The sequence below is a fragment of the Lygodium microphyllum genome, chromosome 3 (assembly GCF_053477565.2).
Source record: "Lygodium microphyllum isolate KBCC chromosome 3, Lygodium_microphyllum_v1.1.10, whole genome shotgun sequence".
NCBI lineage: Eukaryota > Viridiplantae > Streptophyta > Polypodiopsida > Schizaeales > Lygodiaceae > Lygodium > Lygodium microphyllum.
Genome location: NC_141137.1, coordinates 15,748,467 through 15,772,178, shown reverse-complemented (window position 1 = coordinate 15,772,178; position 23,712 = coordinate 15,748,467). Strand labels below are relative to the sequence as shown.

The following is a 23,712-nucleotide window of genomic DNA, read 5'->3' as shown; positions in this document are numbered from 1 at the left end:
ACCTTCACATGACGATGTGGTAAGAGTGGACTGTTTCTTGCTAAGCCAAGATATGCAAGACGAGCCAAGAAAGAAACAATTACCACTAATGGAGTGACGTGAATCATAATCACCAGCCCAATCAGAATCATTGTAAGCATGTAACTGCAATGGTCTCCCCTTGGCATAAAGCAATCCAAGAGATCTAGTACCCTGCAAGTAATGGAAGACACGCTTAACAGCTTGCCAATGTGACATGCATGGCTGATGCATATATTTGCTTAGGGCTGAAACTGCAAACTATATGTCTGGCCTAGTGTTACATAAGTAAATAAGACATCTAACTGCTGGAGCATATGTGTGTATATCAAACAAATCACTGTCATCATGTAATGATAGTTTAAGTCCAAGTTCCATTGGTATACAAACTGGCTTGCAATCTTGTAAGCCAAACTTCTCAAGAAGTTTACCAATGTATCTTGACTGTGATAACCCAATACCTCTAGCATCATGTATAAACTGAATGCCCAAGTAATAATGCAAAGACCCCAAGTCTGACATGTCAAAAGTTTGCTGCAAATTTTGTTTAAATGCTGAAATCTGATCAACATGTGTCCCTAAAAGCAAGAGATCATCAACATAAAGACAAATGATCAGCATGGATCCCCCCTCTTTACATACATAAAGGGTAGACTCAGATGAGCTGTTTATGAACCCTTGGCTATGCAAGAAAGCATCTATCTTTGCATACCAAGCTCTAGGAGCTTGTTTCAAACCATACAAAGCTTTTTTTAGCTTGCTGACCAAGTGTTCCAAGCCCTCAACTGCAAAACCAATGGGCTGCTGCACATATACGTCCTCATGAAGTTCCCCATGTAAAAATGCAGTTTTAATATCCAATTGATGCACAATCCATCCATAATGAGCAGTCAAAGCAACCAAAGACTTGATGGTCGTTATACGGGAAGTAGCAGCAAATGTCTCCTCATAGTCAATGCCTTTTTTCTGTGCATAGCCTTTAGCTACAAGCCTTGCCTTGTATTAGACAATGGATCCATCTGCATTCCGTTTCAACTTGTAGACCCATTTTGTTCCAATGGCTTTCTTCCCGAATGGCAAAGACACCAAATCCCATGTTTGATTCTTAGTGATAGAATCCAATTCAGCTTTCATTGCTGCCATCCAATGCACACTCTGTTGTGCATCCTCAAAATATTCAGGCTCCTCATCATCAAGGGTGCTTGCTGCCATATCATCCATATGAGCTTGCCTTCTAGTACGACTAGCCATGGGTGCATCCAGATGGCTATCTTTCATAGTTTGTAAATACCATCTAGGCATTTGTCTTGCCTCCTGACTGTGCATAAGCTCTTGCTGAATTTCAGTTTCAGCACTTTGCTGAATATTCAGATCAGCCAATGGCTGATTTTCTGCATTTTCCAAAGGAGTAGTTGGCTGAACATTGAGTTCACTTGCTGAAACTCCAGCTGAATCACCAAATGTAATGGGCAGCAGCCCTTCAAATACATCATGGGCAGCCTGATATGTGTCTAAACCAGCCAGGGACAATTCTGATTTTTCATCAAATAGTATATCCCTAGTGACAAACACCTTTTTCGAAACACGATCATAGAGTCTGTAGCCTTTGCTTTCACTGCTATATCCCATAAAAATGCATTTAACAGCCTTGTTATCTAACTTTTTCCTGAGTACCTTTGGAATCCAGAAACTGTGAGGCAAGCTCTTTGCCTTCAGTATACTTCTAGCTGTCTCCATGAGTTCTCTCTGCAATCCCATTCTGTTGTGGAGTATAAGCAGTAGTGTACTGATGGACAATGCCCTTCTGCTTCAAAAAGGAATTCAGCATAGAGGACATGTATTCCCCCCCTCGGTCCGAATGGAGAGTCTTAATTTTACAACCAGACTGGTTTTCAGCAAGTACAATAAAAGCCAAAAATGCATCATACACTTCTAACTTTTTGACCAAAGAGTAGACCTAGCAAAATCGAGTAAAGTCATCAATGAAAGTCACAAAATAGTAACATCCTCCCAATGACTTTGTCTGCATAGGCCCACATACATCTGAATGCACTAATTGCAACCTAGCTGTTGCTCGAAAAGCAACATCAGGGGGAAACGAAAAACGATGCATTTTTCCCAAAATACATCCTTCGCACAAGTGCTCAGGAGGTCTCTCCAGTAGAGGTAATCCATCTAGCATCTGCGTATGTTGTAAGAGTATCAAGCTGCCAAAGTTCACATATCCCATCCTAGCATGCCATAACTTTGCCTGTATCATAGCAGGAGTAAAAGTGGATGTCAAATACGTTGATTGATCAACTGAAAGAGCATCCAACTCGTATAACCCATGAAATAAAGTGCTTGTCAAGACCAAAGTCATATGTTCTTTGTCTCTCACCATGCATTGGTCATCATCAAATGTGACCTGCAATCCACAACGTGCCAAAGAAGAGATAGAGAGCAAATTCTTCTTTATGCCTAGAACAAATAAAGCATCCTGTAGATAGAGAATAGAGCCATCAATGAATGTGAGCACAATCTCCCCAATACCTCTAACAAGGTATGATGCATTGTTGGCACACTGTATAGACTTGCCAACTGGAGTTGCATGAATAGATGCAAATAAATCTCTACGAGATGTAATATGCCCAGAAGCACCACTGTCAAAAAATCAAGTGCCTGTATCCTAAGTAGAGCTGAATGCTCGATCTGCCCAAGAGGTGTCATAACTACATGTGTAAAAACAATAGCCCTGTCTGCAGCAAAGGACATAGACTCAGTAGTAGTGGAAGGAGCATCAGAAATAAATATTCCTGACTTTTTTTTCTTCTCTTTGGCAATGCGCTTTCTGCACTCAGTGATGTAGTGGCATCGCTTCTTGCAATAATGGCATTTGCCCTTTTTGACTTGCGTGCCTCCTTGTTTTTGGTTTGCCTGTGATGTGCCAGAAGTCCCAGAGTTTTGCAAAGCATTCTTCACTTGGCTGCCTTTGCGCTTCTATCTAGCCATAAAAGCTTGCTCAGAGGCTATAGTATCCACACCACTATTCCTCTGTGTTTGCTCCTCCTCTAGAAGAAAACTGACTAACTGGAAAAAAATAATTGGCTACGCGGCAATCCTCATGGTGAGGTTTAAGGCCGTATGAAAAGCCAAGTACGAAGGAGGTAATGAGTTCAAAGTGGTAGATACCATCTATGCATCTGAATAGTACTCATCAACATTCCTGAGTTGCTCTCGCAAGTCCTGAATTTTGTTTAAGTGATCCGGATTAGAATCACCTTCATTCATTTTCAATGTCTCTAGCTCCTTCTTTAAGAAAGAGATACGAGTCTCATTCTTGCCTGCAAACATCTGCTCCAAAGTTAGCCAAGCTTCTCATGAAGAAGCTGTTGAACGAATGTGGGGGATGATTGATCGCTGAACTGCCAATGCAATCAGCGACAAAGCCTATGCATCCTGTGTATCCCATGCTTTTTGAGCTACTGTTCTTTGGGGAAGTGGCTGAAGTGGAGCAGGCTGAGGTGCCCGTGGTGCACGTCCTCCTGGAGGAGGAGTAGCTGGAGCCACAACTGCAGGTCGAGCTTCTTCTCCACTGACACAATCCCAAAGATTTTTTGCCACAAGTACATTCTTCATCATGAAGGACCAAAGCGAATAGTTATTTCCATCCAATCTGTCCTCCTTGGATATATAGGTGAAAACATCTCCTCCCTGATTTGCCATGATTTTTAATTATAAAAAAAAACTCAAAAGAGCAATGTCGAAGCAGGACGACACTTGAAATCTGAAAATTTCCAGAAATTGCAAGAAATAACTTTCTGCAATTAGTGTACAGAGGTGCACTCTGTCAAAAGTGTCTGTTATGCACGCAGTCCAATGTGCAATCAGTGTTTAGCAACACTGTACCAGCAAAATCCCCAAAATTTCTTGCCTCGGGTTTGTCAAAAGAGTCTGTCAGTGACTGTAACTGCAGTGTGTATGCCAATGTTCCGAGAAAACATAAAAGCCCCAAAATTTCTAATGAATGTGCCCAAAAATTTGCATCAACCGTGCCCTTGACACGTATCGTGAATTCTATGCCTGTGGCATGGGAATCCTTGCTTGCAGGAATTGCAGGAAATTAAAAATTTTTAAAAATACCAAAAAATTTACAGGTATGAGTTGGCGACGATTGATGACTGGCAGGCTAGCATTGGACGTCAGGCGAGCTGGAGTTGGCGGCTGTTTTCACATGTTGCGGGCGGTAGATGTCAGATGGGTGTTTCTCAAGCGTGGAGCTGTAGAGTCAACGCTGCACAAAAATGTGTGTTGGCAACAGGCAGGCAACGTAGTAGGCAGAAGTGGCGCAGCACCACAGGGGCGTTTGGAGACTAGCGAGTGGGCGCAGAAGGCTGGAGCGGCGTGGTCAAACAGGAACAGTTAAGCAGGCAAGGGCCCAGGCAGAGTCTTGGTGAGAGGGAGAAGACTGGCACTGTTCCAAGTGGGAACAGGTCATAGGGCAAGAAGTTGCAGGGGTGAGGTCAAGCGGCTCCAAGAAGCAGGTTGAGTTGTTGCAGGTCGTGGTGAATCTGACAGGGCTCCAAAGTTTGTGAGCTGAATGGAACCTCGGCTAAACAGAGCCAATGCTCTAATACCAAATGTGAGGGAGGACAGGATCGAAGCTCAACACAGAAAACCAGTAGATAGTAGAGAGTGAAGCACGACACCCAAGGCAACGTAGTAGGCAGAAGTGGCGCAGCACCACAGGGGCGTTTGGAGACTAGCGAGCGGGTGCAGAAGGCTGGAGCAGCGTGGTCAAATAGGAACAACTGAGCAGGCAAGGGCCGAGGCAGAGTCTTGGTGAGAGGGAGAAGACTGGCACTGTTCCAGGCGGAAACAGGTCATAGGGCAAGAAGTTGCAGGGGCAAGGTCAAGCGGCTCCAAGAAGCAGGTCGAGTTGCTACAGGTCGTGGTGAATCTGACAAGGGGGCAAAGTTGGACTGAGCCAGAAGCTCCCAAAGGCTGTGAGCTGAACGGAACCTCGGCTAAACAGAGCCAATGCTCTAATACCAAATGTGAGGGAGGACAGGATCGAAGCTCAACACAAAAAACCAGTAAACAATAGAGAGTGAAGCACGACACCCAATGCAATAGACCGAAAGAGTGTAAACTCAAAGTACAAGATACAACCCTTAAAACCTTAGGGTTGTAGGGGGGTGTTCACACCCAAACACAGTAAGTGCCCGTAAGTGTGTGTCATAAGCACATACGAAATAATACCATAAGTCTGGGGGAAAAAACCTCTCCTACCAAGAGTAAAAAGTGCCCCAGTGTCCTACTGATCACCGACACTCCTATGTGAGCGTAGACATAAGTGAGGCGTGAGTGAAATACCCAACAGACACCCACAACACAATTGAAGAGGAAAGCATTCTGGGTTGACCCAATTATGCTAACAATCCCAAGATTAGAAGAAATGAAACATAATCTTCACATGCAGCTGCACCAGGGTGGGATATTTTGGCCTTTGGCAAAAACCCAATTAGAGGGGTGTGGTAAGGGACCAGCCACAACTCTCTAAATATCTGACAAGAGGATCCAAATTTTTTGGGCTTAAGGGCAGGAAATAAATATGTGGCATGAGGGCTCTAGATTGGTCGTGCAAAAGAAGCAATTACCATTCAATATCTGGTGCTTTGAAAGGGTTGAAGCAAGGGGCAATCCAACAATGATCACTCGCCAAAGAAAGACCTTGCATTCAAAAGGTATCTAGTTCAGCCATCCCTCCATCACAATCATCTTCGATGAGGCCTTATATTTATGTATACCCCAAATTGCATTGGCTTTGGTGACTAGCCAATCATAATCCTTACTCATGAGATGGAACACTTGGTTGGCCGAAGCCTTTTGAAGGTTAAGACAGTCAGTGAGATCCCAGTCTGGCTAGGGGGACAATTAGGAACAGGTACAAGAAAGGGTTGCATAGGTTGTAGCATCTTGTAAAGCTAATCCCATAACTTGCGATACCCACGAGGAATCGAAAAAAATCTCCTAGTTGTGCGGAAGGACATCTCTCTCTCTAGCCTACACTTCTCTTATTCATATGATTATTTATGTATGATCTATCCACTCCTATCTATGTACTTTGAACTTGTAAATTGTAGCACATATTGCGCATGAGGTATATACTATAGAGGTTTTGGCATGTATTCTCAAGTAATCATCTTGTACACTCTAATAGCATTGCAATTTAAACCACACATTTTGAAATGAGCCTTCCTTGGATAGAGTGGTAATAACCTGATTTAATAGTAATTATAGAAAGTAATTAATTCACATAAAGTGAAAATGTACACTTTACCACTTTGATCTTGGACAATGGCCAACATCTTGACCCAAAAACTCTGGCAATCCTTGTGATATTTCTTTATCTTTTATTACAATTGTATGGAGTACAACTAAGATTCTCTAATCTTCTCTGCTAATCCAAGTGCGGCTTGCTATCAAAGCCAACCAGTAGGCCTTCAAATCAAGTTTCCCCTTGGTTTGCTTGGGGATTGGCCTTCATCTTACTCCTTAAAAGACAAAGTAAGTCCCAAATCGGATATAGTATGGTTGGCTTGTTGAATCTCCTTGAAATTCTTTAATTTCAATTGCTAGAACTCAAATCCTAGTATTGGGTGTAAAGTTTCTTTCTCTCCGTGTAAATAGACTTATGGGTGTGAACACACCCTTAATGTACCCTAACATATAAATACATTTTTTAATTCCATGTATACTATCACAAACGGTACACCTATCTCTGTGTTCACTCTCTAACTCTCAACTCTGCTGCTTGTGCCTCTATGTCGCACTTCATTGCGCACTCTCTCCCCTTCAAACTAGTATCAGAGCCGCGGCTAAGGTGTGTGCGCTTCCCGAAGCCGTGCAAGACATTGCCAGCACTTCGCTCGCGAGAAATCAGCAAGTTGTCATTTCTATTGGTCAGGTAGGAGCACATGCGTGACAGGCAACAGTGCTTCAGGCTCGTTTTTGCTCAGACTGTCACCAAATAGGTCACCTACAGCCTTTGCAGGCCAATACAAGTCAGGTTGTCATTGTTTTGAAACACGTGTGTTGCCAGGACAGATAGTCGACAGTTCTCAGCCAGGCGACAACATGTGCAGTCTCGAACAGCAGGCAACAGCTGGTTTTGGTCAGCGCAGCAGTTTTCGTCACTCCTAGCAGGTCAGCGATAAGGGCAGTCACGAATAGCAGGCGACAGCTCGTGAGGACAGGCGTAGGCAGATTCGTCAGGTCACAGGCACGCGGGACAAGCAGCTGGTCAATGGCTGATGTTTTCGTCACGTTATCAGCAATTTTCGTCAATTTTTCATTAATTTTGCAAGGAGGCCCCTTTCTCATTGATAGGGGTTCACGTGTGCAAGTTTGTGCAGTTTTAGGCCCAAAAATTTGGGCCTTTTTTAGATTGAGTGCTGCTCATGCAAGATTGAGGCATCTGCATCAGAAATTGCAGACATTGTGCGCATTTAAATTGGGGATTTCACCAAATTTAGTGAAATTTTATTTATTTGATTAAATTTTTTCAACATTGGACCCATAAAATTTTGGGCTTTTGCTGTATTGGTGAAATTTTGTTTAGTTGAGTCAGATTGGCTGACATTCGTGCACATTTGGACCCAGAAATATTGGTGCTTTTGTAAAATTTTGTGAAATTTTGCTAAATTTGCATGTTTTATGCTCTTAGGAACATGTATTAATGCAATTGGAGCAGATTTTATTCGTGAAATTTTTGGGGCTTTTGCTGAAATCTGTGGATTCTGGCAAAGTTAGTGCATGAAATGCACTTTGGGAATATTGTTGAAGCAATCTTGTGGTTATAAGCAAAGTGATTTGAGCATTTTTATCTCCCACTGAGAAATTGCAGAGATATCTTGGTGTTTTGGGTATCAGAAGTTGATAGGAGCACATACATATGCAGTACAGTTGCTCCACAGCTCCCATTGAGTTGTTGTATTGCTGATTATTCATGTTGCAGCAGTCTTAGTGATCATTTGCTAATCTGGGATTGGTGCAGATGTATTTTTGGTGATATTGCTGAAGTGGGAGTTACCTGGCAGTGATGTATGCATTTAATGTATGCTGAAATTGCAGTCATGCTACTAAAAGTTATTCGTTCTACTGCTGTACATGTACTTGGACTGAATCTTGCTATTATTTGCTGAAAAATTGGGCTGAAATCATTTGAATATTCAGCTCATTTTTTGTTGTTATAAATTGCAGCATTGAATTTCTGGTTTATTGCTGAAAAATGGTTGCAAATGCTTCTAGCAGCAATGACCCTAAATCCCTCTTTGAAATCAAGAGGTTTGATGGCATCGGCTTTGACTTGTGGAAGGATAGGATGCAAGGCATTTTGTTTCTCAAGGACTATGAAGATGTTCTCTTGGAAACTAAGCCTACAGCTATGACAGATGTGGATTGGGCTAGACTTAATAAGAAGGCCATTGCATACATTAAGATGGCAGTGTCTGATGATGTACTTACAGACATCAAGCGTCTTGACACGGGTTATGCTATATGGAAAAATCTTAAGGACACTTATGAAAATACAACTCCTGTGAATCAAGTGCATCTTATGCGTAAACTTGTGAACATGGAGTTGGATAAGTCTAAGCCAGCATTTGAGCATTTGAGTGCTTTCACAGGGGTTTTGAGTTAGTTGCAGGACTCTCATTTGGCGGCTTTCGATGATAAATTGAAAGCTATTTTCTTATTGATGACTTTTCCTGATAGCTGGGAATCTTTGGTTGTGTCACTTAGTAACAATCCTTCTTTGACTTTTGATGGTGTAAGAGGTTCAATCCTTAATGAAGAAATCAAAAGAAATTCTAGTGGTGAAAGCAGTGGCTTAGCTTACCATGTAAGAGGTAGGTCAGAAAAGAGGGGTAATGCAACCAGTAAAGGGAAAAGCAGAAGCAAAAGCAAGGGCAAACTATAGGATATCACATGCTATCAGCGTGGGCGTAAAGGGCATAAAAAGCCCGATTGCCAGTACTTCAAGAAAGAGCAAGAAAGAAAGAAACAATAGGGTAAAAAAAAGAAGGATGATAAGAAAGATGATGACAGCTCTTCCTCAAAAGAAGTTGCAAAGGCAAATGTTGTATCTAGTGTGGTCATTGAAGAGCTTCCTAACACTGAAGAGATACTTATTGTAGCCTCATGTAATGATGCAGATATTATCGCAGCAACAGGTGATATGCACATCACCAAAAAGGAGGTAATTGATGCCTTACTTTTAGCTCATGATGGGCTGTCACAATCATGGATAGTGGACAGCAGTGCCTCCTTTCACGTTACTCCCTCTTTGGAGTCATTTTCTGAATACACTGCAGATTGCCTAGGCAAGGTTTACTTGGGTAATAACTATGCATGTGAGATAGAGGGTGTTTGCACCATTCACTTGGCTCTTGAAAATGGCCAAGAGCTGATTTTGCTGGATGTCAAATTTGTACCTGGCATAAAGAAGAGTCTACTATCAGTTGGACAACTTGATGCTAAAGGGTATTTTACTACATTTGGTGGTGGATCTTAGAAGGTCCGTAAGGGCTCTATATTGATTGTTAAAGGCAACAAAAGAGGGACTTTATATTATTTGCATTGTAAAGTATGACCTGGCTAGTTCTTGGTTGTGGCTGAAGTTCATTCACAGATGGAGCTTTGGCACAAAAGACTTGGTCATATGAGCCAGAAAGGCCTTCAGGTTCTCTCCTCTTTAGGGAGATTTGAACACACGCAAGTCCTTGATTTTTACACAGTAGCCTTGAACCATGTATAGATGTGCAAACTATCACCTTACACAAGTGCAACAACACATACGCCCATATCTCTTGACACAATAACAAAGCCTCTTCTCTAGCGCTTTTTCGCATGCAACACTACTTAGATTGCCATAATTGTCGCTTTCTAATTGGCCAAAAATAAGTGAGAAAAAGTAGTGAAGAATGAAGCTTTTCATTTTCAAAAGGAATAATGTCTATGTATATAACATACCTTTTTTAGTTCATCAAACTTTTTATTGAAATCGCAACATAATCATGACGGAACATGATTATGCTTTTGTTGCCATCTTGAAACACTTTTCAACCATGAAGTAAAAGGCTGTGGTCCCGAATTTTGTAATGATTGATTATATGGAAAACAAGTGAAGTCTCCTTATTACTCTGGTGTCGTTAAGAAGTATAATGCTCTTGATTTAGTACACTCTGATGTGTGCACTATGCGTGTTAATTCATATGGGGGTGCACACTACTTTGTTACTTTCATTGATGATTTCAGTAGAAAGTCATGGGTGTATGTACTCAAGAGCAAAAAGGAAGTGTTGGATGTTTTTAAAAAGTTTCATGCTTTTGTTACCACACAAAAAGGGCTTAAATTGAAAGGCATAAGAACAGATAATGGGGGTGAGTATATCTGAAATGAATTTAACAAGTTTTGTGCGATGCATGGCATTTAGAGGGAGTTGACAACCCCTTATAATCCTGCATCAAATGGCGTGGTTGAAAGATTTAATCGCACACTTTGTGAGAGAGTCAGATGCATGCTGTCCATAGCTAATCTCTCGCATCAGTTTTGGAAAGAGGCTCTTAAAACTGCAGTTCATGTATGTAATCGCTCTCCCAATCGCGCATTGGAAAATGGCATTCCTGAAGAGATTTGGTCCGGCAAACCTACTTCATATGACCATTTGCGTGTCTTTGGCTGTGATTCCTTTGTGCATGTACCTGTAGAACAGAGGACCAAACTAGACATGAAATCCATCAAGGGCATCTTCATGGGATATGGAGACGAGGGAGAGATGGATTATAGAGTTTGGCTTTCTCAGGGCAGGAAGATAGTACAGAGCCGAGATGTATTTAACGAGGCAAAGTTGCTGAAAAATGCTACACATGGTGATCTTGACAAAAAGAAGGTCAAATTTCAGCATGAACAGCCAGCCATTTAGTAGCTATTAGCTGAAAATTTTGTCCCTTTTGATGCTGAAAATGAGCAGCAACCTATTGTGCTACAGCCAAAAGATCATGGACAGCAAATAGATGCACAGGATGAAATAGGACAGCAAGAAGAACATGCTGAAAACAGATTACAGCAGCAAGAAAATGCTGAAAATCAGCCACCTGGTGATGGTGTGCAAATCCCTCAGGATGTAGGCCCATTGCTTGATAATACAGATCATTGGGTAAGAAGGTTTACACGTGTCAGAAGGCAGCCACAATGGTTTCAGCCATCTTTGGATTACATTCTACTGACTGATGAGGGTGAGCCTATGACATTTAAAGAGGCACAGTCATGTGAAAACAAGAGAAAGTGAAAGCTTGCTATGCAAGAAGAGATGAAGTCTCTATATGCAAATAACACATGGGAGCTTGTACCTTTGCCCAAGGATAGGAAAGCTATTCCTAATAAATGGGTTTACAAAGTGAAATGTATTAATGGGAAGTCTAAGTACAAGGCACGACTGGTTGCTAAGGGCTATACATAGAAGGAAGGCATAGACTTCCAGGAGGTGAAAAAGATGACTACGCTCCATGTTTTGTTTGCTCTCACTGCATCCTTGGATTTAGAGTTGGATCAGATGGATGTGAAGGCTGCTTTTCTTCATGGTGATTTGGATGAAGAGTTGTACATGAAGCAACCAAAAGGATTTGCTATTCGAGGAAAAGAGCATTTGGTTTGTAAGCTGAAATGCAACTTATATGGGCTGAAACAAGCCCCTAGACAATGATACAAAAAATTTGATACCTTTATGCTCAACCATGGATTTAAACGCAGTCATGCAAATCACTGCTTATACACTAAAAAGGTTGATGATGGCAACCTTATTGTGCTAGTTTTATATGTGGATTACATGCTGATTGCAGGACAACATAAGAGTACTTTGAATGCTCTTAAAAGGCAGCTGGGTTCAACCTTCTCTATGAAAGATTTGGGGGAAGTTGAACACATTTTGGGCATGCGCATTAAAAGAGACAGAGGGCAGCATTTGTTGTTTCTCTCACAAGACAAGTATATTAGCAAAGTACTTGACAGGTTTAATATGGCTGATGCTAAGCCTCTTGGTGTACCTTTACCGCCACATACAAAGCTTAGCAAAGCTGATTGCCCTAAGGATGATGCAATTGCTAGTGCCATGAAGGGTATACCTTATGCATCAGCTTGTGGATCTTTGATGTATTCCATGGTTACAACTCGCCCTGACATTGCTCATGCAATGGGAGTTGTTAGCAGATTTATGTCTAACCTTGGCAAGCCACATTGGGAAGCAGCGAAATGTATCTTCAAATACTTGAAAGGTACACAAGAAAAGTGTATATGCTACAAGGATTTTGTGATTCAGACATGGCAGGAGATCTTGATACTGGGAAATCTACCAGAGGGTATGCTTTTACTTTGGTTGGTGGGGCTATCTCTTGGTGTTTAAGATTGCAGAAAATTGTGGCACTGAGTACTACAGAAGGTGAATATATTTCAGCCATTGAAGCTTCTAAGTAAGCTATTTGGCTTGGCTGTCTGGTCAAGGATTTTGATCTTTCTTTACATACTCTAGTGCTTGGTTGTGATAGCCAGAGTGCAGTATGTCTGGCTAAGAATGCCATGTTCCATACACGTACCAAACACATAGATGTTCGGTATTAGTTTATTCGACAAGTCTTGGATGATGGTCTTGTCACACTGACTAAGGTCAAAACCCAAGATAACCTTGCAGATGTTCTCACTAAGTCTCTTGCAAAGACTCAGCATGAGCATTACATTCGTGTAGTGGAAGTTGGTTAGCTTAAAGATACTACTTTGGGCCTTTAAGTGGGAGTTTGTCTGATATAAAGTCCCTTCGTCTCCGTGTAAATAGACTTATGAGTGTGAACACACCCTTAATGTACCCTAACATATAAATACATTCTTTTATTCTTTGTGTACTATCACAAACGATACACCTATCTTTGCGTTCACTCTCTCTAACTCTCAACTCTGCTGCTCGCGCCTCTATCTCGCACTTCATTGTGCACTCTCTCCCCTTCACCTAGGCCCTCAATTCTGAGCACGCAACCTAAGGTGGTAGCCAAACCCTAATTTTTACTGTAAATAAGGGTTTACAACATAATTTTTCATATATCTCCATTTATGATGCCTCAAATGACTGGATTTTGCTAAGATAACTTGAGAAATGGCTGTAGGATAAGAGAGAATGTTGTAGAGAGAAATTTTTGAGTTTTGTTGCGAGAAAGATTAAAAAACTGTTATTGCCTTGCTCAAATAGCCTTGAAAGTTGTCCCCTATTGCTTAGGACCACCAGAAAGGCTGCTACCCTCTCTTTTGTGCTATCACCTGCACATAGAGGACTCCAAACTACTGCGTCCCTAGTAGTTGCAAGTCATATCAACACCATCTACTTGCGCTCTAATAGTCTCCTTTCTCACAATGGCTTGAATAGACTTTTACTAGTCCCACTTGCAAGGGCAAGGTCCTAGTAGTTTCAAATCCTATCAGTAGTATCTCCTTGCTATCTTACCAGTCCCACTTGCAAGGGCAAGTTCCTAGTGGCTGCAAATCCTATCAGTAGCATCTCCTTGCTATCTTACAACCTCTTTCTCTCTCACAATGGCTGGAATAGACTTCCACCAACCCCTAAAAACGTTTTTCTCACTTGCATGGACAAGTTTTTCCAAGTGGCAACCTCTTAATCCCAGTTTCCAACATTATCTAGCTTATTAACTTAATTTTCAGAATATTAATTTTAAAAATTAGCATCTCCTTGCTATCTTACAACCTCTTTCTCTCTCACAATGGCTGGAATAGACTTCCACCAACCCCTAAAAACGTTTTTCTCACTTGCATGGACAAGTTTTCCCAAGTGGTAACCTCTTAATCCCAATTTTCAACATTATCTAGCTTATTAACTTAATTTTCAGAATATTAATTTTAAAAATTAATTCAATAAATATTCTAGTGTACAAAAAAATTATTTTACTAGTCAATAATTAAATTGGCTAGGCCAAATTTTTTTCAAGTATTCTTTAGTAGTTATTAGCACTTATATCAGCATTCATTAATTAATTAATGCTTAGTCTCTAATATTAGTGGCCAATAATTTGGTCTAGGCTCAAATCCGACACCAGGTACCACCTAGTACTTGTCAAGCATAACTTATTAGAAATCTTGCCTTTTACACCAACTAATGTTTCACATTGGAAAATAATAAACTTGCATCTCACATATGCAAGTCACATTAGCACATTTGATTAGCTTTTAAATCAAATGCTAAGCAAAGCAATAAAATTCCACGTCCTCATTACAAACCTCCCCCTTGAAATCCTTGCAATTGCCCTCGATTGCATTGTAATTTATGAAAATTTATTTAATCATAATTTTAGTGCCCATACAAATAATTCTACTAGCCAATAATTAAATTGGCTACGCCAATTTGTCTTTCAAATATTCGTCAATGGTTATTAGCACTTAGACCAACATTAATTAATGCCTAGTCTTTAATGTCATCCATTGATATTAGCGGTCAATAAATTGGTCTAGGTCCAAATCTGACACCACATATCACCTAGTACCTGTGAGCATAACTTATTACAACTTTGCCTTTAGCACCAACTAATTTTTCGGGATACTAGGTGTCACACGTTGAAATAAGTAACTTGCACCTCACATGTGCAAGTCACATTAGCACATTTAATTAACTTTTAATAAAATGCTAAGCAAAACCATAAAATTTCTTGTCCTTGTGATAAACCTTCCCCTTGAAATCCTTGCAATCGCCCTCAATTGCACTAAAATTTATCAAAGGCATCAATTTTCACTATTGGAAATATATGTTGGCATCATAGTCAAAGAACACGTGTACCTATTTCTTAACCAATGTCATACCCTCTACATGTGAAATTCTAGACACTTAAACCAATTACAATTCACTCACATGAATCATAACCACTATCAGAACCAGAAGACATGCCTCCACATGCCAAAACCCATCATTGTTCTAACCACTAAGGCATTGTAATGCATGAATTCAGCATAAACAATGCCTCATAGCAATTATGTGCCACACGATAGTCATGTAAGGCATACATTAGATGTAGTCGCATGTAACTTATGCAATTGCACTTATTTTGCATGACCCGCAAACGTACATTGTATACTGTCCATGTATTTCATACATATGCCTTGCTAATGTACTTCACATCCAAATGTACGTTCCATATATTCCATACATATCAACAACCTTGCAAATGTATAGTTTCAAAGCCTAGGTGCAAACCATACACATGTGCATACCAACTCATAATGACTAGTACATTGAATAGTGATCCCAATCGCCAAAATACTATCAGCATACAGTACCTTGCATGGAAACCAAGTATATCTGAGATCCACTTCATAATTGAATTGTCCATCTCTAGGGGAGTGAAGGTGCAACCTTCCCCTTGAATATCAGGCAATAGTTTGAACCTTCTATGCTCTATTGAACCTAAAAGAGCTGGATCCAAAATCATCTCTAACTGAAGCAGATCAAGATAAAGTGCATCATTGAGGATAATTTGCGAGGTCAACCTTGTTCATCTAGTTGCATTCTTTTATAGGTGAAACAATGTTGAAGCTTCACATATGCAAGTCACATTAGCACATTTGATTAGCTTTTAAATCAAATGCTAATCAAAGCAATATCAAAACCAGAAGACATACCTCCATATGCCAAAATCCAACATTGTTCTAACCACTAAGGCATTGTAATGCATTTGATTAACTTTTAATAAAGTGCTAAGCAAAACCATAAAATTTCTCGTCCTTGTGATAGACCTTCCCCTTGAAATCCTTACAGTCGCCCTCAATTGCACTAGAATTTATCAAAGGCATCAATTTTCACTATTGGAAATACATGTTGGCATCGTAGTCAAAGAACACGTGCACCTATTTCTTAACCAATGTCATGCCCTCTACATGTGAAATTCCAAACACTTAAACCAATTACAATCCACTCACATGAATAATAACCACTATCAAAACCAGAAGACATGCCTCCACATGCCAAAATCCAACATTGTTTTGACCACTAAGGCATTGTAATGCATGAACTGAGCATAAACAAGGCCTTATAGCAATTATGTGCCACATGACAGTCATATAAGGCATACATCAGCTATAGCCACATGTAACTTATGCAATTGTACTTCTTTTGCATGACCCGCAAACGTACATTGCATACCGTCCATGTACTTCATACATGCCTTGCTAATGTACTTCACATCCAAATGTACGTTCCATGTATTCCATACATATCAACAATCTTGCAAATGTATAGTTTTAAAGCCTAGGTGCAAACCATACACATCTACGTATACCAACTCATAGTGACTAATACATTGAATAGTGATCCCAATGGCCAAAATACTATCAGCATACAGTACCGTGTATGAAAACCAAGTATATCCGAGATCCACTTCATAATTGATTTTTCCATCTCTAGGGGAGTGGAGATGCAACCTCCCCCTTGAATATCAGGCAATAGTTTGAACCTTTTATGCTCTATTGAATGTGAAAGAGCCGGATCCAAATCATCTCTAACTGAAGCACATCAAGGTAAAGTGCATCATTGAGGATAATTTGCAAGGTTAGCCTCCTCCATCTAGTTGCATTCTTTCATGGGTGAAACAATGTTGAAGCGTCACCAATAAGCACATGGAAACTTTATCTCTAACTTGCCTTAAATCGTACTCTAGATTCTAGGCCTTTGTCTCTATGGACCCCATAGATCCTTGAAACTTTCACATCGTTGCAATTCTATCTTAAGGATCATGAAACCTCCTATTGAATTGACTAGCCCCTCATGTATACCTAACATGCTAGGAGTATCGAATGCATTAGGAAACATTCCTGTTTGCATATTTTGAACTATTGCAATGTGATTGTGCATGGAAATTTGCATACTACCAAGCATACTGAGATACATTTTCCCATACATTGCATACATTATTAGCTGCGTTTTTCCTCGTGACCAACACTATATAGAGTGTTTGCATGACCAACATTAATACCATGAGTCCCAAGCACAATTGGCTACATATATGCATTGCCAAACTTGCCAGGCATCGGGCCAACATTGTTGTACATTGGGTTCTTCCATTTCATGTATCCCCATGGCTGAAGTATTACCATCCATTGCTTGGAAAACCAAACCAGCACCAAAGTACCCTGGGTGACCTACATTAGCATGCATGCATTGCTGTCCAAAAAGCATTGGATTGGCAGTTCCAAGTTTGCCTTGAATATGCATCAATTGCCCCACTAGCATCACTTGCTTATTCTCACTATGTGCATTTGGAACATCATGTTGTTGTATTGGTTCTTCCTTCGTCGTATCTTGCTATCCTGAAGCTCTTGAAAATGATTTCCTCTTCTTGCCTTTGTTGCCCATGGAGATTCTTCAGCTTTTGAGATCCTCTTTGCATCCCTTACTCTATTGCCATTCAGGTACGTTGATATTTTAGCCATTCATGTATCCATAAACTGGAGAGGATCATGTAAGCCAAACATACAATTGGTAATGATAGAACGGCTACAAGTAGTAAGGTGAGCATGTGGTTTCGTAGTGTCCTTTTCCGTTGGTTGATAGCAAATTGGACTTAAAATCCATCAATAAAATCTTGCAGTCTTGGAAGGGGAAGAGGATGAAAATGTACATTGTCTTTTGCTTAGTCACTCATGTGCCTGGAAGCTTGGAAGGAATCCTGAATTACACTAGCTTTTTTTTTGTTTCCTTGGTTTGTCATCTGCTTAGACTTTGTTGATACCATTGTGTCATTATAGGTATGAGGAAAGTTAATGGCTACTTGAAAAATCCTGCTTTTAGCATCACTTGTATGAATTAGGTAGTCTTACCACAAAGCTACACTTTAGGGCTACTGTATTCATCTGCAGTTCAAGCTTGGAACTTTCGGAGGTTAACGTCAAATTGAGGGTCCAAAACTAGGCTACAATGTCATGAGTATTTGGGTTGTCAAGACTCAAGATTCCATCTCGTGTTTTTCCACCATAGAAGGGCCTCATTAGAAAGATAATCAACAGCAAGTTGAATCTTTTGGTTGAGGATGATGAACTTTCCACTTGTGGAACCAAGTCTCCACAATCTCCTTGGCACATTGCTTTCGCTTTGCCGAACATATATTTGGATTAATAGTTGGCCCAAGTGTTGATGCCAAGGTATCCATGCCATGATAAATCTTAGGAAGAAGAAGAAAGCAGAGAAAAAGAAAATTGTAAAGGAAGGATTCACTTGGGCAGTGTTGCTAAGTGACTTTCGAATTTCTTCTATTCTACAGCCTTGTTCAAAAGACTGAATCACATCCTAAAAAGAAGTCTTGAAGATGATTTTTGAAGGGAGTGGTCTCCAAAGTGGGTTCCACTGGCTCTCAAGGCAGTGAAGTAGTTGACGGAATGGTTGTTGCTGAGCCACTTAAGAAGGTTGCTTCTATGCTGCATGTATTGTTCGAAAGACTCGAGAGCAAGTCATATGTTGAAAGGCAGACTTGGAGATGAGTTCATTGAAGAGAATTGTCTCTCAAACCAGGTTCCACTGGCTCTTAAGGTATAAAAAGAACTGACTGAGTCCTTGTAGAGGAGAGGAATAAAAAGAACTGACTGAGAACAAGAATAGAACCCTGATAGAGGGTGAGATTAAGCGCAACCGAGGAGAGTGGGTGTTCAATGCCTTTTAGAATGCTATGTTCTGCGCATTTGAGTGTTTTCTTTAACATTGTTATTTGAGTGTGTGGTGATTTTCTAGAACTTCAGAAAAATGCCTCAGATAGGTGGTGGCATCATGTGAGGATGCTGTCTGAATTGTGTAGGAGAATCCAAAAAGGAAAGGCGACTCCCCAAATCAAGTCTCTCAACATGTGTTTCTAATAGTCTTGTGTAGTTTTACTTTCTGTTTAAAATCCCCGTGTCTCCTTTCATGCATGTTTTCCCTCTTAAGTGCATACCCATTCATAAATACCTTTTGTCACAGTTATTTCACTTTGTCCTCTTGAGCATCTAAAATGGTTTACAACTGCCTGATTATAAAGAGGAGAATGACATGGCAAGCCAGCTTTATATGAAGGACACATAATTCTTACCTGTGTCATTGGCACTTTTGTCCTTGTTTTTGATTCATGCAGCAATGTTTATGTACAAGTTTCCATGGGTGATTTGAGCAGTTCTATTCAGAAGAGTGGAAAACTAAATACTTTTCAGATATATTGCAGATCATTTGGAGCGGTCAAATTTTGTCGAGGCATATATGAAGGATACAGGTAGAAAGCATTTTTCATTGATCTGCATGACATCCTTGTCTCATCTCTTAGTCAGATTTTTGTGTTCAGTTGTACAAGGCTGGACTGCATTGTTCATTATTTGGGTGCATCTAGGGCACAACTGGAAGATTTTAAGACATTTTACCAAATGAACTATAATGAAAATGCCTGGGTCACCTTTTTCTAAGAAGGAAAAAACCTATTAAAAGTGCACCTCGGTCAAAATTATCACTAAGGTAAAATACCAAGTACAAGATCCCACATCATAGAATACAATAAAAATGGGGGGTGGCCATCCAAGGAAATAACATATCCTTGGCTATCTGCTCAAAGGAGGTGTCAAGTAGAAGACTAATGAAATAGCCACTTTGGTGGGTTGTAACATCAAACCATGTGCCAAGCTCCTGGTTGAAAGAAAGTGGTGGTCTCCTAGGTGCAAAGGCCTTTTCTTGTGCCTCTTGCTTATGCACCTGGAATCTCTTGCAATCTCTCCCAGCTACCTCGGAGAATATGAATATAACTTGGTAAAGTTAACAAAATACCTTTCGAATTTTGGAGATCACCAAAATTCCCCTCATATTGGTCAAAATTCTCAATGTATGCCCCCATTTTGGCCAAAACTCTCAAAACACATTGAATTTGCCAAAGTTTCAAGTTATCCATCATAATACTCTTCACAAAAATCTCTTAATGCATATTTTGCAAGTTTATGAGGATGATCATGTTCCATAAAGGTGGGATGGATGATAGAGTGAAGATAGTTGATGGTAATATATGTCGATGAGATGAAAATGCTCATGATTTATGGAAACAAATGCAACTGTTCTTGAGCTTATTCCTCATGCTTTTGGTTCAAGGCACCAAACCCAGCTGAAACTTCTTTCTAAATCCTTCAGTGTATATTGTCGTACCTAACCTCAGGAGATTGAAGCTTCTTTCCAATGGTTCTAAGTTTTCAACGAATTGTGAATTGTATATCATTTCAGGCTCAACGATTGATAAACAACAGTGGCTGGAGAAGATTGAGTGCTATACACTGGTTAGTCATCTGCATTGGGGACTATGGGGAATTCTTACTGTAAGTTCTCTCAATGTTCTGGTTCTTTTCATCTGAGTAATGTCAAACTTGAAGAGCCATGAAGAATGACTAAAGTTGCTTCTTTGTTGTCCAGGCAACATTCTCTGATATTGACTTCAATTATGTAGAATATGCACGGCAAAGGTTTCAGCTCTATTACAAATTTAAACCACTGTTCATTAAAGGTGGTTTCGTGGATGAATGAGGTGATTCAAATTTATGTCATTTACCATCACCACATCACCATCACCATCCACACGTGACACATTATCAATATTTATACAACATTCAATGCATTATATATCTTGAGTATGCGTCCATTTTTCATATGACTTAGCATCAAAATGATGGCATCCATAGAACACATATATTGTGATGATATGCTCTCATCTGAAGCTTAGAACTTCCACAAGCAAGTGATTAAGGGGATATTCATTAAAAGAGCCCCAGCTTATTATTGGGTCAGGAGAAAATGTTGGTCGAAGTTACAAACATAAAATGTTGGTTTGTAGTTTTTCATAATGCATGTAAGCCATAATAGTGCAGTTGGTCCTTCATGAGGTATGATTTGAAGTAACACCTGGAGAAAGTTGGGCCTTGGTATGGATCCATGCTCAAAATCCTTTTATGAGAACTACTTGTGCCTGAGTAGGGCCTCTCTGGCATCTATTAAATTGTTTTAATAACTGGATGAAGTGTAATGCACACAGTATTCAGAAACTGGATTTTCCGACAGCAGTACTAGAAGCAATGACAATGGCCATACATCGAGAAAAATCAAAATGAGGATTCCTTTTTATAAGTTTCTTCCCTACTGCTGCCTTGCTACCTAGCTCCCCATCCTCACAAGTTTAATCGCCTTTTGTGTCCCTTGCACCACTTTGGCTCATTCCTCGTCTTAACACCTTTAGTGCTGGGTCTCATGATTGTAACGGAGTAGCTGCCTTCTTGATCGTATGCAATCATGCCACGGATGGATCTAGACTGATTGGCCCTCTAAATGTTAAAGGGGACACCATGCTTCCCCCAGGATGTCTGGACTACTTGTAGCTACATCTGTAGTTGCCTTCTTATTGGCCAAGAGAGTAGACTTAAAAACACCACTTGATGCTGGGGGGCCAAAGTTGGCACATATAAGACCTTGTTGTCAATGGAAAATCCATGTCATCTCTTCTTGGGAAACCGTTCAACTTGAAGGAATGATTGGCAAGGGCAATGAAGGAATGATGTTGGGCGAGTTGGCGTGTACATCAGCTGCTCTCTTCTTCCATGAAGAGATTAGTTCACAAGATCACCCAGATATTCCACCATTGTGTTACCTGGACCGGCCTAATGTACTGTGCCCTTGCATCATCATCATTATCTTTGCCATACCCGCTTGCATTTCACTGCTGCCAGTCTTGTTCAGTGCTCCCAGATGGATGCACAGCCTCTCACCCCACCTCACCTTTGCGTACTGCCCTGCACCTGCTGTTCCACCTGCCACCTATCTATCTCCTCTGCTTTTCGTCATCATCTGTGCGTGGCAGTTTATCCAAGGTCAGCTCTAGTTTCCCCCTGCCTGACCGGTGTCTTGTTGTGCCACCTTGGCAGTTGACGGTTTCTTGCTCCTGTCTTGCAGCTCTCATGAACAGCAATGGCAGCATTCAGCTACTACTACTACAAAACACCCCCCCCCCCCACCCCCCCCCGCCCAGGGAAAAAAAAAAAAAAAAAAAAAACACACTTTTTCGCGATTTTTCTGCAGGTCTCAAGTTGAGATACGATCATCATGCATACCATGGCTCCCAGCCCTGCAGCCCTTTGTAGCTGTCTCCAGCCCCACAATCCTGCATGTGACCATCTATTTGGTTAATTCATGTGACCAACTGGGAGTATATAGAGATTGGTACATATGATTTGACTGACTGGAAGTATTGTGGAAGCTGAGAAGGAATGATGAATACCTGCTGTCAGTCTTTGCTGACCTTGCAGAGCTACCTGCTTCCAAGGTGAACCAGGCCAAAACAGAGCTCCTGCTACTCTCTTACAATGAGGCAGAGAGGAGTGGCTTCTATCCTATGGATTCCGCTTGGTCAAAAGGGGGGAAATAATCGGCTACCTAGGCTGCCCTACAGGCACAGATTTAACCATGAGTCAATGCTTTCTATGGCTCTACTCCAAACTGGAGGCAAAAGTCAATAAGTGGAAGTCTCTGGCTCTGCTTCCCCTGGCCGCCTAACAGTGACAAAAAATATCCTAACTGCTGCCACAGTCTACATGGGTGTGCTGCTTATCTTCAGCAGGTCGGCGTGGCAAAGAGTTGAGAAGCTCGTCAAAATTTTCATATGGTCTCCCCAAGGTACCCCCGGATGGGCTCACCTTTCAATTACTCATGAAAGCAGACAGCCCCCAACTGTGGGCAATTCTACTCGGGAACTGGGTCATGCAAGTCCCTATCAAGGGACTCCCATGGCCTAACTTGGACTGGCAGGATGTTGTCTGCTCCCCCTTGCTGAGTGTTAAAATCCCAGAGACTTCTGCTCTAGTGAAGGCATGGAAAGAGATTGTCAGAGTCTACCGGGTCAGCAATTAAGCTTAGAGGTGGTGATGCTTCTCTGTCTAGAAGCATGTGGCTTTTTCCCTATGCCTATGACACCCCGAATGCCTCCATCGACAGATCTCTCAGACTCGCACAAACTGCGTTGGAAGGGCCTGAGAACCTGGCTTGACCTTTGGAACTCAGAGTCCCATGAATTTCATGATATAGAATGGATCCAGCAGAGATCCAACCTGGGGGATACAGAAAGAGGATGGCTGGAGGGTATCCTAAATACAAGGGAGGACTGGCCCACCTCACTGGTGGTAAAGCAAACTAGCATTCTGTGCTCCCTGGAAGCTCCATCTGGGAAACCCTTGATGTGCTGCAAAAGAAGTAAGGACTTCAAAGGATCAAGCCGGAGGATTGCAGTGGGTGTACACCAAAGATGGTCAAAGGTTTTCCCTACCTCCAAAACATGCACATGGAAGGGCATGCTCAAAGGAGCATGGAAGGCAATCCCCTCTTTCCACATCAATCTGTTTATGTGGCACCTGACTCTCAAGAGGCTTCCATTGTGTGGGACCCTATGTAAGTTTGCTCTTATATCTTCAATGTGCCCCTTCTGCAAGAGGGCTGGAGAGGAGGAGAAGCACCTGTTCTGGGACTATCTGCACTTGTGACTATTCTGGAGGACTGCAAGAAGATGGCTGGACGCAGCGAACTTAAGGAATGACTTTGGGATCACTACCACCCTCTTTGGTGACAGAGCCCATTTAAAT

General features: G+C 41.1%; 1 protein-coding gene across 3 annotated transcripts in view; it reads left to right on the top strand.

The window, feature by feature from the left end:
• LOC148038082 (putative choline kinase 2) overlaps positions 1–22,097 on the top strand; it is a 134,731-nt gene extending 112,634 nt beyond the window's left edge. For 2 of the 3 annotated variants that reach the window (XM_087668680.1, XM_087668681.1), the window contains exons 5-7: positions 19,287–19,334; positions 20,321–20,412; positions 20,507–22,097. In XM_087668680.1, the coding sequence (XP_087524806.1) occupies positions 19,287–19,334; positions 20,321–20,412; positions 20,507–20,617 (251 nt within the window). In that variant the 3' untranslated portion in view covers positions 20,618–22,097. Of the gene's footprint in view, positions 1–19,275; positions 19,335–20,320; positions 20,413–20,506 lie in introns of all 3 variants that reach the window. The other variant, XR_015689006.1, reaches the window with a different exon arrangement.
• The last annotated feature ends 1,615 nt before the right edge of the window (positions 22,098–23,712 follow it).